This window comes from Elgaria multicarinata, chromosome 1 (assembly GCF_023053635.1).
Source record: "Elgaria multicarinata webbii isolate HBS135686 ecotype San Diego chromosome 1, rElgMul1.1.pri, whole genome shotgun sequence".
In the NCBI taxonomy this organism is placed as follows: Eukaryota; Metazoa; Chordata; class Lepidosauria; order Squamata; family Anguidae; genus Elgaria; species Elgaria multicarinata.
Genome location: NC_086171.1, coordinates 44,746,277 through 44,764,680, shown reverse-complemented (window position 1 = coordinate 44,764,680; position 18,404 = coordinate 44,746,277). Strand labels below are relative to the sequence as shown.

The 18,404-nt window shown below is 44.3% G+C and overlaps 1 protein-coding gene across 2 annotated transcripts; it reads right to left on the bottom strand.

The window, feature by feature from the left end:
* Positions 1 to 719: 719 nt before the first annotated feature.
* On the bottom strand, positions 720 to 16,511 carry SRI (sorcin). 2 transcript variants are annotated; one of them, XM_063127149.1, is made up of 8 exons: positions 16,385 to 16,511; positions 11,757 to 11,840; positions 9,747 to 9,816; positions 8,687 to 8,730; positions 7,868 to 8,015; positions 7,079 to 7,192; positions 4,828 to 4,886; positions 720 to 2,989 (listed from the first exon to the last, which is right to left on the bottom strand). In XM_063127149.1, exons 1-8 carry the CDS (start codon positions 16,433 to 16,435, stop codon positions 2,963 to 2,965), a joined length of 597 nt encoding a protein of 198 aa, XP_062983219.1. In that variant the 5' UTR covers positions 16,436 to 16,511; the 3' UTR covers positions 720 to 2,962. The 2 variants fall into 2 exon arrangements, with proteins under 2 accessions (XP_062983219.1, XP_062983227.1); XM_063127157.1 differs by lacking the exon at positions 11,757 to 11,840 and having other exon boundaries at positions 16,385 to 16,510.
* Between the last annotated feature and the right edge of the window lie 1,893 nt (positions 16,512 to 18,404).

Here is an 18,404-nt window from a genome sequence, read left to right as displayed (position 1 = left end):
TATTTATTGTTTTACTCTGTACAGCACCATGTACATTAATGGTGCTATATAAATAAATAATAATAATCATCATCTCATGCACTGATTGTTGCTAGAGCAAGCAGGAGGTAAAGCATGTTTAAATTGTTTAAAGGAGAAAAATTGATTCCTGTAAGGAAAGGAAATTTAAAGCTGGCTTTCCTCTACCTCTCATGGTTGTCAGGGTTTGATACAAAAATGGCTGCTTGCTTGTTGATAAGTTTCCTGGCATGTTCACCAATGGCATTCTCCCTACAGTCTGGAACCTGTGTATCTTGGGCAGGGCCAGTTATTAAGTATAACACAGGCGGATGGATTCGACCATTAATAGGTCAGTTAGAAAAAATGGTTGTGTAGCCAAGTAAAAGGCAGGAGAAAGCCTTCAGAACTCTTATTACCCCCAGAAGGTTTGAAAATGAAGTGCAAATGCTCCCTTGTAGCAGACTCAATCCCCCAGGTGCGCCTTGAATAATATTATCAAATGGATACGATATCAGCCATTGCAGCATACTTTCAATATAGAAAGCAATTAAGTCCTGTTAATGTGTTCCTTCCAACACTCAAAATAATCACAGAGTTATTGTCAGTCCAGGACTTAAAAGTTGTATTTTGCTACTTTCTGAATGGCTTAGACTACCCTGGAGGTTTGGAAAGCACATTAGCGGTGTGTTTTTGCAGTGTTGGGATGATGGAATGGTTCATTATTGTCAAACTTGTCAGCCATAATTTATTATGTAATTACCAATAATAGTACAGATAATACATATACAAACAGGATTTTTTTCTTTTAAAAAAAAGCAGTTTAAACATTGGCGGTTTCACATTTTATCTACAGTGTAGATCTGCATTACTTTGTAGATTTCTGGATAATTCAAGGCCAATGTAATTTTAGAACAGGGGCAGGCAACACACATCCCATGCAGCCTGCTAGGCCCCATGAAGCCTCGCCAAATTAGAATAAGCTGGACCATATATCCACATGGTCAATCTAAACTGTGTGAAGCCTAATTCTCTCCCCCTTCTTGCATTTCATATACCAGTCATGGCATCTATGTGACATAGAGCATACCAACATGATCAACAGCTTCCCACAGAGGAAGCCAGCAGTCTGATACACACACACAGAGAGAGAAGTCCATCTATGTTTGGCTTGTGGTTAACTTTGCATGTAACCAAGGAAACATGGAGGAACTGTGAAGTGTACTCATAGGTCTGAGCACCATGTAGGACTCCTTTACAAAGCAGTTGGTCTCCTGCTGGCCTCAATGTTCTCTGAAATCTGAGAATTCTATTTAAATGCAAATGCAAATTGGCTCAGACAAACTCAGGGAGCTAGAAGGCAATGGACATTCCCCCCACCCACCCTCAGCTTGTGGCACAGAAGCTACTAGAAGGCTGGCAGGTAAGAAGCAGCTTTTGCCATTGAGTAGAGCATGAACCGGCAGATAGACTCCATCCATGCGTCCAACTACATTCGCCCGTAATCAGCATGCCCAGTTCGTTGCTATTTCCCTGACCATATTCAGATTATCAGACAACAAAATTAAGCAAAGCATTGCTACCTGCTGCATTAGCCACAAAATTAAGAACAACACAAAGCGTCACTTCAAATCTGTAGGGTTGCCAGATTTCTATCCAGAAATCACACCTATATATTTTTCAAAGAAGCCTGAAGCTGCACAATGTAGCCAGCCAATCCGTCTCTCTCCTTTGCCCACCCTTTCCGGCTTATAGCAACCAGTCAAAGAGAAGGTACAGAGTTTGGAGGAAGGGAACGGTCTATTTTAACCCACCTCCAGCCCCTACCATGCAATATGGGCACTTAAAGATATGAGATGTTCATTAAGGTAAATAAATGCTCTTTTAATTAAATAGAAGGCAATCACACTGCAGTTCCTATTATGATGAACCATGATGTTCAATGCACATGCCCCAATGTTTTAGCAAAATAGGGAGCATTTAGTAAATAGTTTTCTTAAAACGAAGTGGGGGTGGACCAAGACAAAGGCCACAGCTAGACCTAAGGTTTATCCTGGGATCATCCAGGGTTCACCCCTGCCTGGGCACTGGATCCCCTGTGTGTCACCTAGATGAACAGGTTTGACTCCTGGACGATCCAGGGATAAACCGTAGGTCTAGCTATGGCCTTAGTCAATCACTGAAATCAACTATACTTTAGTCATGACAGACTGTCATTTCAATGGGCCAACACTAAGCATGGCTAAGTTTGGATCAACACATGATGTGAGACAGGAAGGGGCACAACACAGAAGCTGTGCTTCTGTTTGGGGTAAAGAAAATCCCTATCAAAGAAGTCACGATATTCATTTAAGATTTTCCCCAACTCTCAATGAAATTACGGCCTTATTTCTAATTTGCGCATCTGTTTTAGTACGGACATATGGGAAAGTTTTATGTTTGTTACCCGATGCTGTCCTATGTCAAAAAAACTTAAATTCAAAATACGTAGCATGGCACAGTTAGCTGAGTAAATTAGCAACGTTTTAGGGAAGCAATACCTTGATTACTACTTGGGAGAGGGAAGTCTTTCAGTTTATTCTGGGGCCCAATATATTGTTCCTACAGGCAAATTCCACTGACATTTTATGCACTTATTTTAGTACATGCCAATGGCACAGGTACAAAGCATGTCCCAATACGAACAGTTTCAGTACAAAGAGCAAATGATAATGGGAAAACTAAACAGCATTTTTACTTTCATATCAAGCAAATTATAAATATGCAAGACGAAATCAACCCAAAACAGCATTTATTGTGGTTTCCTCCTTTTGTTAGTTATCAAAACTATAAAAGCATATAAATCAATATTTATAAAATATGCAAATACCACTATTTAGTTACACAGCCATGATAATTTTTTGGTGCAAAGCAAAACAAAGTGGAATGTGGATCATGCTCATCAGGTCTCTTCTGTCAGCTTGAATCAGATGCTCATGATACACTGGATGAACTGCAAAGAGAATAAGCACAGGTGAAGCGCAGCACATCACCACCGCCACCTCCTCTATGGCTGCGACATTCTAAGCAAGATGCCTGTAAAGCTGGCATGGAGGACGTGTGGGTCTTCCAGATGTTGCCGGCCTTAAACCCCTATCCTCCTCAGCTGTTGGCCATGCTGACTGAAGCTGATAAGAGCCGGGAGTCAAAACAACACCTGGAGAGCCACAGGGTCCCCACTTCTGCTGTAAAGGATACTGGTGTGATGTCTTTAAACAGTGTTTAAAGGATGCTGTTGTGAGGCTTTAAAGCATGGCTTTCAAACTATACCTAGAAATGCTTGGGTTATTGGGATCAACGATCAGCAAGGACTAACTGGCTTCCATGAAAGCCATCTGATCATTATTGATTTTCTCCTGCCATGTGGAAGCCACTGGGAAAGCACTGGGCATATTAAGAGTTCAATGGAGCTGGGTCCTACAGGTCTGGTTACTGTCCTATCTAAACTGAGGGTGCACTCCAGAATATGCCCCCCAGAAGTTGCTGTGTTGCAAGCCTGGACACTGCAAAGACCTGCAGCTTCCTTAGGGCAAAGCAGTATGAAAAGGCTTTCCCAAGAGTGGGAAGTTTACCATGGCTGGCAAAATGTCAAGACCAGACTCTTGCCGTACTGTGGAGGCCCAGGTATCCCCACCTCTGAAAGCTGCTTTGGTGAGTTACTCTTTGGACCCTGATAATTAAGTTTTAGTGAGCTAGTTTGATGTACCATTTTATTTTAAAAGCAACCGCCCACTTTCTGAACTTCTCTCTGCTTGGTTCTTTAATAAACATACTCAAATGGAGACAAGTTGGTTTAGTTCTTTGCCTAACCTGAAAGCTAGCTTCACTCATGTGTTGGACTGCTTTACATACATGCTAACCTGGGTTTCAAGGAGTTTAAAGGAAACAATGGAAAGGGGGGACTATCTTTTTAAGTGTGGAGCCTGGATTCCCACGTCTCCAGGACACAATTATTATTATTATTATTATTATTATTATTATTATTATTAATTTATTTAGCACCATCAGTGTACATGGTGCTGTACAGAGTGAAACAATAAAATAGCAAGAGTTCTTAAAAATGCAAGTGGCAGCAGCGACACCTCTGGAATACAGTTAAATGGTCTCTGGCAGCCTGTCCTACCTCACAGGGTTGGAGGTGAAGACATACTGGTTTGTCAAAGTCTGACTCTGCATAAGTGAGCTTCCATGGTTTCTATAGACCTGGGGCTCATCTACACCAAGCAGGATATTCCACTATGAAAGTGGCATGAAAGCAGTGTATAAAAGGCAGGAGCCACACTACTGCTTTATAGCCATATTGGAGTGCACTGCAGGATCTACACTACTGCTTTATAGTGGTACTGAAGTGCACTGACAACTGTTGGGGGCCCCTGACACATCTACACTAAGATGTGTCACATCTACACTAAGATATAACACTACGAAAGTGGTATGAAAGTGGTATATGGCATGTGTCAATGGGCCTCAACCGTTGTCAGTGGACTTCAGTACCACTATAAAGCAGTAGTGCAGATCCTGCCTCTTATTTACTGCTTTCATAGTGGAATATCCTGCTTGGTGTAGGTGAGCCCAGGGATTGCATTCTAAGAGCATAATTTGTATACTTACCTACTTTGTCAGTCCCACTGAATTCAATGGGACTTACTTCTAAATGGACACATTTAAGATCTCACTACTAGTTTCTTGGAGAAAGGACAAAGAATTCAGACCTGGAGTTCTCAGCTTAAACACTCAAAGAAAATCTAGGTTTGCACCAAGAGAGAGAAAGACCAATTTATATCCACTTACATCATCATACTGGAAGTTCACCATGCCCTGTTGGGCTGCATCCCTTCTCCGAAAACTATCTGCAAAAAAAAAAAGGACAGGAAAAATCAGAGATTAACAGAAGATCAAGCATTTAGCGAATCACTATAAAATCACCAGCATTGGTAAATTCAGGAATGATAGCAAACACCGACACAACCACACGTTGATCTCTAAGAACTGTCAACTACTGTGCTATTAAATGCATTATATGGATTTTTCTTTTAAAAGTGTTGCAAACTTGTTAGCAACGCTTTTTGGGGCGGGGGAGAAAGGGTTAGGTTTTTTCACCTTGTTGGTTCATCCAACAGACCTCTTTCTTTCGTCAGAGATGTGCAGAGCAACTTGGGTCCTTGGTTCGTAGCAGGGTAGTTTGAAAACCAATGCCCACACCCACCAACTGTGCCCAGGCAGAACATGGGGCCGTCTTCCGAGGGAGGAAGCATTCACACGCTATAGTTGGGAAGCAAGTCCCAGTTTTATTACATGGAAAGAACAAAAGTCAGAGGTAAAATGAAGCGAGGTGGTTACAGAAGCGATTGACAAACAAACTGGAAGATAGGGAAGGAAGTTTAGAAATGACTTATTTGGGTATGAAGAAATGAATAAGTGGTATTAAAGCCAACATCCATCACAGAGCTTAACCCGATTTTTCATATTTTGTTACACATCTGTAGCGAAACCCAATTGAATGTTCCAGATTTTAAGGCAACTCTGAGATCCGATTCACACAGCCATTTTGGAAACTTTTTTCCAGCGAATCCAGACATAGAGGAACAACCTTGAGAAGGGTTAACACACCACACACCCCATATTCCTGTAAATGTAAATTGGACGCAAGGTGGGCCATTTGTGAGAGTTCTTATGCAAGTGCAAATCCGCTGGGAAAAGCATGCATATTTCAACCTCCACATGATGGAGTCAATCAATCCTTGGATAGGGAGCGGTATAGAAATATTGTAAATAAATAAATAAATCAGGCAAGAGGCAAGTGAAATATGAATGAAAAAGCCAAAAGCAAACTATTGAAATGGCAATCATACAAGGGATATGTCAGCTCCTTTTGCCTAGTGCCCAGGATGGATCGCCTATAACAACCTTACCCAACCTGGCTGGGAATTATGGGAGTTGCAGTCCAACCCAACTTGGGGGCACCAGGTTGAGGTAGATGGGCTATAAGGAGCAGCAGCTGGGTAGCAAGTTTTGCCTTGAATATGTAGCATACTATAAATGCACTGATAAGATTAGGCTCAAGGGAATAAATGGTAAATTACGGATGAATTCAATACTGCACTCAAGGATTGCTCATTAATACTCCCTCCTCAAACTAGAGGGAGGTTTCGAGTGGTGTGCCACTCCGGCATCTCAGAAGACAGGAATAAAATTTACAATGGCCATGATGGAACGGAAAACAGGGCTGAAACTATGAAAATGAGGTTCAGAGAAAACAAAGGCAAAGTTCTGCCTTTAGGCAACAACATCAAATGCACAGGTATATGATAGGGGACACCTGGCTTAGCAGCAGTAGTACATGTGACAAGGATCTCGGGAATGTAGTTGAACGCAAAGCTCAACTTGAGTCAGCAGGGCAATGCAGCAGCCAAGAAGGCTAGTACGATTTTAGGCTGCATTAATAGTAACCCACTAACCCAGTTTCCAAGTCATGGGAGGTAATAGTTCCACTTTATGCTGCGTTAGTATGGCCTCATCTGGTGGACTCCATCCAGTTCTGGGTGCCATAAGATACTAGGCAGACACATTGGAACAAGGGCAAGGAAGACAGCCAGAAGTATGGAAAAGACATCCTATGAGGAAAGGCTAAAGGAACTGGCCATGTTTAGCCTAGAGAAGAAAAGACTCAAGGCTGTGTGGTGGGAAGACACAGGACAAAGACTTGCTCTTGCTCTCTGCTGCTCCAGAGCACTGGGTTAGTTCTAATGGGCTTAAGATACATGAAGGCTGAGCTTGGATGAACATTAGGAGAAACCACTTGACAGAAGAGCAGTTTGAGAATGGAACCAATTATCAAGGAGATGGGTTGGGCTCTCTGACAGCGCTCACTTGGGGAGGCATCTGGGCAGGGCATTAGATGTGGCCTGAAAGGGCCCCTCTCTGATCCTATGTTTCTGAGACCTCCCTCCCCTTCAATGAGCCTGAATTGGTAGAAGCAATTTAAAGTATCAGCCAGTTCCAAGAATAACGTTGATTCAAAAAGAATAACGCCATGGCATACCAGTGAGAGCTCGGAGTTTCACACAGCAGGCAATGTAGTCATCAAATGAGATCTTTCCACGAGTGCTGTAGCGTTTCACAATTCCATTGATTGCCTGGGGGCTCAACCTAAATCCTAGAGGGAAGAAGGGCAGAAACGAAACTCAGAGTAAATGAGGTCAAAAGGGGACCCTGCCTGCCAGCCTTCCCCCAGCCTGGCATTCTCCCAACATCCCCTGCCAGCCTGACCATGTACTGGCAGCAAACTCATGCTCTGAGTGGAGATCCTTAGGTAGCCAGAAGGGCGCAATCCACACGCGAGAGGGAGGTATTTGGCAGGCTAGGGGGAACTCCAGGGTTTGCAAAACTTCAAAAAATGTAATGAAAAAGTCTTAAGGTGTGGGGAGGAGCTCCCCAAAACAGCCCAATGGGGTCTGAGCATGCTCAGTGCCCATGGAATGCTGACAATGCTGGGGGCGGGGGATGGAAAAGCCCCCTCCAGCTATGCCCTGTTCCTGGATGGTCCCCTGGAATGGCGCATCCTGTAACAGGGCACAGCTGAAGCTCTGAACAGGAGCCTTTCCACGCTGCAACATTTTGTTGCAGGTCCCACTTTCAAGCTCTACTACTATCACGGGGTTCAGGGTTTTTTTGACTCTGCTTTACACTGACGGTCAATAAGGGGATGCACTCTGCCAATAATGACTGGTACAGGGCCTCCATTCATATGGAACAGATCAGCGGGTGGTTTCTGCAGATTCGCCTGAGGGGCGGGGAAGTTTCTAGCTAGAGGGGCAGTTTCCCAGCTCACCCATGGCCGTCAAGGCTTTCTGCAGCTCCTGAGAATCGACCGCACCACTGCGGTCACTGTCGACTTGCATGAAGTGTTGCCTCCAACCATTCAGCACCGCCCAGAGCTCTTTAAATTCGTTGAAGCCCAGCGTGCCAGACATGTCTCTCTGAATGGTGGTTAAGGACCAAGTTGGTTCAGCAGCAAGACGAATGCAAGATGAATACTCTTCAAGGCCAGGGCATCACTCTCAGGAGGATTACAGCGCCAATAGCTGGGGCAGACTGACACTCCAGGGCTTGCCTTTCCCGTCAAAGAATTTGGCAGAGTTAGGCTGCCATCCTATGCAGACTTACCTGGGAGGAAGTCTATTGAACTCAATGGGCCTTCCTTCCAAGTAAGCATGTACAGGATGACAATATAAGGGTGGGGTGGTGGACAAAGGTACAAATTCACTCTAGTAGAAAGACAGACGAATGCTTGTCCTGAATCAGAAGTCTAAATGCAGGTCAAGCAAGTGCACAATTATCAATAAAAATAATAATAATGAAATATGGATCTAACTATTTCAACACAGCATATTACTTGCTTGTATCAGCATGGAAAACTCACTATGGGAAAATATCCACATCTTTTCTAGATACCTCTCTCTTTTCTAGATACCCTGCTTTACAAATGTAGGTTTCATATCCAAGTGTGAAGTGGCTCAACCCAAAAGCTTCACTGACCACTCTGAACTGATGGTTTTAAAGGAGCCTTCCCCAACCTCAAAGTAAAACAAACAAACACAAAGCATAGAACACAAAACACAAAACATTGCAAGGCATACACAAAGGATACATCCAGCATGGAGATCATGAGCCGGCACGTCTCCAAGTTGAAAGCTGTTTATAGGAAAACACATTAGTCAGTACTGAAGCTGATGCTAATGATTAGCCAAAGTGCATTATTTATATGAGTACTTTCATCCCCTCTTTCCAACCTGCCCACCAATGCCTGGAAAAGACTGGTTTTCAAGGCAGAGGAGGAAAAGCAGACGCAGATTCCTGAGCCAGTGTGGCATAGTGGGTAGAGTGTTGGACTGGGAGTTGGGAGATCCGGGTTCTAGTCCACACTAGGCCATGGAAACCCATTGGGTGATTTTGGGCCAGTCACAGACTCTCAGACCAACCCCCCTCACAGGGTTGTTGTTGTGAGGATAAAGTGGAGAGGAGGAGGATTATGTATGCCGCCTTGGGTTCCTTGGAGGGAAAAAGGTGGGATATAAATGCAGTAATAAATAAATAAAAACAGTCATAGAGAAGTATACCCAGAGCCTGCAGTTGCCTCTAGTGGCAGTGGTGGTAGCATCCTGGTCGTTCCCTCTGCAGGAGGACAGAGCTGCGCTCCGCACCCCCTAAACCAGCAATTCTTGCTTTCTTATCAAACCTTTTCTTACTGCTTTAACAACGTAACATGCATCACTTATAACTTGGTTAACATACAGAATTGTACCATTTGGCATGTTTATTAAATTTACAGAGCACATTTATTTCTTTAAATATATTCCTAGGCCACCTTTTATGGAAACCCCTTCTAAGGCAGCTTATATAAAAGAAGCCGATGCATGTTTACTCAGAAGGAAGACCCGACTCCACTTAGTGGAACTTGCTCAGGTAAGCACACACAGGACTTCAGCCTCAAAAAGGATGAATGCCTTGCAGTGCAATCCTAGACATATCTATTCAAAAGAAACTTTTCATTTCTAGATCCATGTGTATATCATACTTTCCAACTGAGGATGCTCTGTTCATGCATCGGATAAAGTGGATTCTAATCCATGAATGCTTGTGCTGTATTAAAACTGGTAGTCCTGAACCTGTCACAAAAGTCTTATTTTGCTTAAACTTGTTAAACTTACGTTTATAGCTGCCTGCAATTCCTGATTGGGTCAGACATCTTTGAAGCTCATCAGCATCTATTTGCCCATCCTTTGGAAAACAGAAAAGACATCACTCTAGTTTTATTTCTTTTATACCCCAAATAGTTCCTTCTTTGCTAAGAGTAAACCATGGTGAACTTCCTCAAGACATGCTTGCAAGCACCCACTTCCCATGGCCACTAGTAACTTTTGATCCTTGTTTGCAGGAAATCATGATATAGTTCTATGAAGTATTCCTCTTAACATGCAAACCCAGCAAGCAAAAACAATAGTTTTCCCATTCGGAAGCAAATGGTTTGCCGCAAGCAAAGTCCAGGAGCTATGAGCAGCTTCTGGAGGGAATGTTCCTAAGGATATGCCTCCTTATAAAGAGAAACCAGTTTGGAATTACGCCTGAATGGTCACAATATCGACTCAGTTTGTCTTTTATACTGACCAATATTCTGAGCTCAAATCACCTACATACAAAAGGATATACCAACATCAATACTGCTTGGGTGAGAATCGTTTCATGAATACGATCTTCCTGTGCTCAAGCGTCAGCAACAGAAGATTCAATTTACCTCAGATGAGGCTAGTGTCATCCTTTAAAATGTAGTCAAACTAGATCCAGTAAAAAGTGGAGTGTTTGCATGTCTGTGTATCCATTTCCCAGGATGTGAAATTCTGACATGCTTCAAACTTGTTGGAACAGAGACTTGTTAAAAGAATTAAAAAAAAACTCTTAAAGGGAAGGAAAAAATTAAGAGATTTTTGTATCCAGTGAGAAGTCCAACCCCCCTGCACATCACTACTTTTAGGGGCAGGATGGCTATAATGGGAAACCATGGTTCCTTCCACTACATGAATGTGCCTGTATGGCACTCAGGCTTACACACTGCTCCTGTCCCCTCCTCTTGCTGGGTTGTGAGGAGAAGATAAGAAGTTTTCACTTCTAAACAAATCTTAGTTTCCCATTATGTTTAAACTTTGGGAACTTTAATTGGTTTAAACCAGGATTGGGGAATATGTGGCCCTACAAATGTCGTCAGACAATGACTCTCATGATCCCTCAGCATGAGCCATGCTGGTTGGGGCTGATGGCAGTTGCAGACCAATGAAAGCTGGAAGGCCACAAGTTCTCCAGCCCTGGTTTAAAACATGGTTAATGAGAACAAACCAGGATCAAACCATGGTTTCACAACCTGACTTTTTCCAAAACTAAAGTCCCCCAAGTTCAATAATCACTGGATGTTTAGCTTAAGAGCAGAGGCAAAATCTTCCCATCTTTTCCCTCAGCTACATAAGAAGAGGGCAGGGGCATGTGCAAATCGAAGGACTATTCGTGTAACAAGAAACCATGGTTTCCCTGTTACATCTGAATCATCCTTGAAAATCAATTTTAAACACTGCCAAGTCAGAAATAATAAAACCCGTTTTTTTCAGAAGGGGAACTTGACTGGTAGGATGCCACAACCACAGGGATTGAAGCAATAAACTGCTAGTGACCCCCATTCATATTTGCACTGAGCATTTTTAATAGAGCCAGATGCAGTCTGAGCTCCGCAGCAGGGCGAACCCTCAGTACATGCTGATTCCCCGTATATCTTCTGCAGAACAGGTAAGGGGCAACAGCTGGAACAGCGCAATCTCTTCAATTTGCCAGATTGAAGGGATCTCGTGTTAGCAATAGGTTACGCTATTTCTAAAAATGCTAGACACCAAAACAAGGAAGTCTAGAATACTACAGTGAAGATCTATCCACTGAGAAATAACTAAAGATTTTAGCAGATGCCTTAACGTTTGATGATGTACAAGGACTGCAGAACAGACTATGATAAAGGAGTATGCCATGGCAGTGGCAAAGATACAGGCGCTATATATATTGCTGCAGAGACACAGTACATCCACAATAAAGATGGATGGATTACGGGACATCATACAGTTAGATGTGCAATAAAATGAGCATCTAGTATTGTCATGTCACGTTGACAATAAAAGACACCATACCTGCCCAGCTACTGCAGCAAAATAACCATATAAGGGATCTTGAGCCTGACCAGGAAAAGCCGGTCCTCCTGGAGCACTTCCATACTAGAAGTAAAATGAAATACAATTAATACTTAGAGTGCAGTCCTATGCATGCTTACTCAGAATCAAGGTGCACTGTGTGCATTGGGGATTGCAGCCTTTAGGTATGCCACACTTATTTGTCATCCTTCCAGCAACGCTCATTTTAAGGATTGTTCCATAACAAGCTAACAATCAACTCCTGACTGGCTGAGGGTCTAGGTCTGACCAAAGAACTTTCAAGAGAAGACTTCCCTAACCTGGTGTCCTCCAGATGTATTAGACTACAACTTCCATAATCCGATAGCCAGCTGTGGAGGGCACCACAGGTGGGAAAGGCTAGAGAACAATTGAGATCAAGCAAAAGGGCAATTTAAATCATGGCCCCGGTTTCCACTGTTTTTGCTTTATATCTGGTTTACAATACAACCCAGGAACTGGACTGTGCTCCATGACGTGTGAACCTGTAACTCTTGGTTGCCAAGGGAGGAAACAACCCAGAGTTCTGTGTTTGCACATCATGGTGCACAACCCAGGAAGCAGTGAGTGGGCAAGAGACTTCAACCAACCATGGGTTCGCACATAACCAACCCTGGGTTATGGTCCCAACCAACCCTGGTCATTACATACGAACCAGGTCCTTGATTCAAACCATGCTTGCCACTGGTACTTTGTAAACTTCCTAGGCGCTGATGCACACTAATTGGTTAATCTAAGCAGTAAAATGGTTACTTTTGCAACTACATAACACAAAATTCTTTGTATAATCATATACAGGGGGTTGGTTCAAGACTGACTAACAGCAATGCTAAAGCCAGCGAAAGAGCTGCTCCACCAAAAGAGAAGAGGTCCAACTGGTGAGATGGCACTTCTGCCCTGGAGGCCCCTGGTACACTTGTGGAAAGCTCTGTGGGTGTTGATATACCGCTAGTGGCATTCCCACTAGGGGTAAGACATGGAACGTATCACTGAATGGTTCTATACGTGGTAGCCTTGGACTGGAAAAGCCACCGAAATCCTCCAGTTCACTCACATATTGGGCCCTGTTATTTTCGCTTCCGTTGCTGTCTATGGGAGGGGAATCAGAAATCAAAACGCCTCCACACCTCCTACTCTGGTCACAATAAGCTGGCTGGGCTGAGGAAGAGGAGTTTCCTCTGCCATGGAATCTATCACCACAGGATTACTCTTGTCGGTTAGCTACCATTCCCACTAAAATCAATGGGGCTTAAAAACTCTAAATTTGCAGGGTGTCGTATGAGAGCACTGGCCAGATGCAGTCTAGCTGAAATTAAGCTAGTCTGGGTCCAACCAATGCCTGGATGGGGGACCACCCTGGGACCCCCGTGCTTTGAACTCCACGACAGAAGAAAGGAGGGATATATGTATACTAGCTATACCAATGAAGACTAACTTGCTCCATAATGGGATGAACGTACAACTAATTTAGTCTGGAACCAATCCAAGTTCCTTCTTCCAACCTGTCTCCTTCTGTGAAAGGAATACAGGAAGCTGGACGCTCACAAACATTTCCCTTTTCTTGTTTCAGGTGCCGTTGCCGCCTTGTTACTCTTTCCCAAACTTTCCTGCCGTGCCCCAATCCCACCATAGAAACACCAAGCAACTAACAATGCAAAATGTTTGCTCACATGGGCAACTGAAAGCCCAGAACTTTCTAGAAGCACAGGCTGGTATTGCTGGACAGAGCAGTTTATTTTTCATATGACAAGGAAATGCCCTTGTTTGTTCAGAGAGAGTAAATACTTGTTGAGAACTGCACAAATTGCATGGCTCTGTTAGTAACATAGGCATATATAAAATCACTGGAGCAGGCACAGTGGATGGATAGGGTGGCATCTCCTTGTGCCAAGGTCCGGATCCCACCGCATGTGGTAACTTGCAGTCTTTGATACTAGGCATCAAACCCCTAACAAGAAAAGTGTACGACACAGTCATATTTATAAATGCAGATCCAACCATGGGGAAGGGGATCAAAGTGCTGCACTAGATGGACCCTTGGTTTGATCCACGATGGCTCTTATTATCAGAAACAGAGTTTTCAATTAAACGTGTTTGAAAGAGGGTCATCGATCAGTTTTAAGAAATTACAAGCGTGGGCTTAACAAGCGTGTATTCTTTAATTTTAACCAGACTATTTTTTTAAAGGACAAAAGAAATATAACCTTTTAAAACTGAGAGATCATTGATTCTATTTGCCCTATAATTCAGCCTTAACTAATCAAGGGCCCTCCAGGGGTTTTGGACTACAGCTTCTATAATCCCCAGACAGAATGGCTAATTCAACACATCTGAAGGACACCAGATTGTGGAAGGCCTCTGTAATGCCTGTTTGATTGTCTTACAAAAGGATGATTACGTTAGGAGATGGAGTTCAATTGTCATCTGGGCAAAAGCAAGGAAGGGCGGTGGGTGGGAACAAGCCATTCCTACGCACAGAACCGCCTACACATTTCAAGCAGTTCTTCTGGCTCTGTAGTTCCGGGTGATATGCCAATAGAAGCTTTTCCCAACTCTTGCTTTTTAGAACCACACCCCAAGTTACAGAATCCATTTCATTCCAAGTCACATAATCCATTTTGCAATGGATGCCAAGAATGCACTGAGAATCAGTATACAAGCTGGCACTCTCCAGTTAGAATCATAGAATACTAGAGCTGGAAGGGGCCTACAAAGCTATCAAGCCCAACCCCCTGCTCAATGCACCTTAAAGCATCCCTGACAGATGGCAGTCCAGCTGCCTCTTGAAGGCCTCTAGGGTGGGAGAGCCCACGACCTCCTTAGGTCATTGGTTCCATTGTGGTACTGCTCTAACAGTCAGGAAGTCTTTCCTGCCGTCCAGACGAAATCTGGCTTCCTGTAAATTGAGCCCATTATTCTGTGTCCTGCACTCTAGGATGATTGAGAAGATATCATGTCCCTCCTCTGTGTGACAACCTTTCAAGTGCTTGAAGAATGTAGTCTTCTCTTCTCAAGGTTAAACATGCACAGTTCTTTCGAACTACAATCACCCTGGCTGGGGTTGATGGCAGTTGTAATGCAAGACACCTGGAGGGCACCAGGGCACCTATTCCCAAATTAGAGTGGGAGACAAGGACTAGGGCAATCCAGGCTCCAATTCAACTGTAAAGCTCCTCAACGACTCTGGACAACTACCTCTTGGCCTGCCCTACCTCATAGGGTTGTTAGGAGGATAAAATGGGAGAGGGGGACAGAAAAACCTTGTATGCCACCCTGAGTTCTTTGAAGGAAGAGTGTGATAAAAGTATAGTAAATAGATTTAGCGGTACAGTGCAACATGGAATAATCCCACACCATGACACCTTGGGCCATTTGCTTGGCATATGGCCCAAGCTTTCACCCCCCACTTGCCAAGTAGAAGGGGCAGAAATGGGCACAGGCTGAGCTTGGGAGATGTTCGATGGAAGATTCAGAGATGCATCCAATTTTCTTAAGTAGAGCCACATACGATAAGGTGTATCCACAAGTCACAGATGAAAATTAGGTCAAATCCCTACAATCACCTTGCTGGCTCCTCAAAGCTGTTGCACATAGCATCTCACTACCTGTTGCAATCAGGTCACGTGCAAGTGCCACTGCCCGCAGACTTTCACCTTTAGCACCTCCAAGCCACATCCTGAAGAAAAGCTCGGTGCAGCAGCGCCTGCATATAACCAAATCTCCACAGAAAGAAAGCCAACATGGCGAATTGTTTCATGCCTTTGCTGCTGCCAACACATGCCCACTCCCAGAGGTTGTGGGAAGCGGGCCTTGAGATGCCTCGCTTCAGGCATCAAAACGTTTTTATGCAAAGGGGGGAGGGGGAATTTACTACGCCGCGTAAAGGCACACAGCACTGAGCAGTTTGGAGAAGGTACTGCAGAAGAGAGGCCAGGGGTAGTAGATTCCAGCGGGGCGTGAAGATTAACAGGATTGCAGGGCTGATTCAATTTCATCAGACCCTGGCTGAGTTTGGACGGCACGCTAAGCAACGGGAGTGGGAGGAACAAAATGGAAGTCAACCGTTGACTAGCGTGGCGTCCGAACTCAGCCCAAGCCAAATCGCTGCTCCATCTAGCTCCGTAGAGACCGACGAGGAACGGCTCTCCAAGGGGTCGGGCACGTATCTTTCCCAGCCGTAACTGGGGATGCCGGAGATGGACCCCGAGTCCTTCTGCACGGACAGCCTGCGCTCTGCCCACTGAGCCACGGCCCTTCCTCGAACGCGCACAGCTTCCACGCACGCAGCACACTAACCCGGGAGGGCCAGAGAAGCCCTTCCAACCTGACTACCAAGATACACCCTCTTGCAGTGAGCTAGTAGGTGAAGCACCCCCCTCCTCCTTGTCCGGTTCGCTGTTCCTAATCACTAAAGCCGAGCCCGTTTCCCTCCTTGGCCACGCATGGAGGGGCGCCCTGCGAAACCGCGACTCGCCGGAGGGACTCCGGAGAGAACGGCCCCCGCCCAGCGCCGCCTCGCGCCTCTGCTCCACGCAGGCCGGGCGGCCCCAGGCCGAGCGCCCGGTTCCCCCCGCCTCAGGCTCGCTTACCCCGCCCTGGTAGTAGCCGCCTCCAGCGCCAGGATGCCCAGGATAAGCCATGATCCACTCTCAGCAGCGCCGAAACAACCCCAGCCTGACCTCACCGGTTCCAGCACAGTCCGGAAGGAACCCGGATCCAACCATTTCTAAAACTGAGGGGCAGCGGAAAGACGGACCGGGGGTGGGTGGGTAGGTGTTGATTGCTGGCTTGCAATTTCTGGGAGGGTCTTGAATGTCCTTCGGGTTTTGCCTGCTTTTTGCGTTCTAGAAACCTCAAAGAAATGGCAAGCCTTGCGCTCCTAACCTCCCCTCTCTCCTGATCATAATGGACTAAGCCGGACTTCCTTTTTCTTTTTCTAATTTTTTTTTTTAAAATGGAAACTTTCGCTGCGGTAGTGAAACACACAGAATACCGTCATTTTGAGAGCAATGAAGGTATTTGCGATTTTGTGAGTTTCTAGGGACGGAACTGAAGAAAATGCAGGCGGTTTAGAATAGTTGCCCTACATATCCACCAAGGTTGTTGCTAAGCCCAGATAAACCGAATGAAAAAAGATACTTTACAGCGCAATATAATGCGCGTGTATAAAGCAGTATGACCTACGAAGTCCCATGCGGCTTACTTGCAAGTAAGTGAGCAGAGGGCTGTAGCTTTGCAGACCAAATTTAGGCATGTTTACTGGGGAAATCTCCCACTGTGCTTAGTACATGTGTTTAGGGTTGTAGCCCTACTTTCCTTAATATCCCTGTACTTTTATTTTTGGGGATTTTTTCATACTCTAAACCCTTACCCCAAAGTGTTCTATCTAAAGGGAGATCTAACACGAAACCACCAAATTGTAATTCACTAGTAAGTTTGGCACTATGGAGTTTGGTCTCAACATCGAAAGTCCTCCTCTGGGTGCCTACTCCGAGGGAAGCTCAGGGTGGTAACAAGGGAGAGGGCCTTCTCAGTGGTGGCCTCCCAATTCTGGAATGATCCCCTGGAGAAGCTCACTTAGCACTAACATTGTTATCTTCTCAGTGCCAGGTCAAGATTTTTATCTTCTTCCAGGAATTTAGCAGCATAGGTTGAGTTTTTAATCAATCCCAGGTCTATTTTTAGGTTTTGCTGAAAGCTCAAAGTTGTTTTTAAATGTATGTTGCCTTTGTATGCTGTCTGTTTTACGTTTTTATGGTTTAAATTTTGTATATTGATTTTTAATGTTTTAATCTTTTGTAAACCGCCAGAGAGTTTTGGCTATGGGGTGGTATAGAAATGTAATAATTAATAAATATAATAATAATAATAATAATAATAATAATAATAATAATAGATCTTAGGAAAAGGGTAGCTCAGTATGACATGTGATGGTTCCTCTTTAGATGTTCATTTTCATCATTGTGCATTTGCTTATTTATCCGCAGCAGTTCTTAGCTAGGAGGTCACACTTGCTCCCTTCATTGATTTTTTTTGTCCTCCCTTTCTTCTCTAGACTGTATGTGTTCTTCGATGACTACTTTATGTATCTGATCCTCAGTTCTGGCTTCTCTATGGAAGCCTATGCCACAATAAATTTGTTGAATTTTAAGGTGCCAAAAGACTCCTGGTTGTTTTTGCCAACACATACTCTGCCTTTCTGGAATCTACTTCTATAAGATTTTTAAAGAATTCTTCTGCAAAGCTCTATAATATGTTCACCCAATATCCACATCATCCTACAAAACTCATACTGTTTGTTCAGAACTGTGGTCTGAAAAGTGAGGAACCACACAGAGCTGAAAAGGTTTCTTGGGCTTCAAATGGTTTCTTGGAGCAAGCACGATAAAACACTTTGAAAATGATTTGAGGGCTGTATATGGAGTGTGTCCTGGGCCCCAACAGTTGTCAATACTCTTATAAACCATTTCAAAGCAATAGTGTAGATCCTGCCCTAGTCCCCAGTTCTTTATCCCCAGGACTTGATCCTGGATGAGCACGCCGACCTGGCTTGTATCACAGAGACCTGGTTGGATGAAGCTGGGGGAGTTAAGCTCTCTCAGCTTTGCC

Excerpts from the sequence above, each read along its gene's own strand:
- SRI (XM_063127149.1), bottom strand. The coding sequence starts at position 16,435 with ATGGCTTATCCTGGGCATCCTGGCGCTGGAGGCGGCTACTACCAGGGC. Across the intron at positions 11,841-16,384 it reads GCGGCTACTACCAGGGCGGG|TATGGAAGTGCTCCAGGAGG; the intron begins GTAAGCGAGCCT and ends TTTTACTTCTAG. Across the intron at positions 4,887-7,078 it reads GAAACTCCGAGCTCTCACTG|ATAGTTTTCGGAGAAGGGAT; the intron begins GTATGCCATGGC and ends TTTTTTTTGCAG.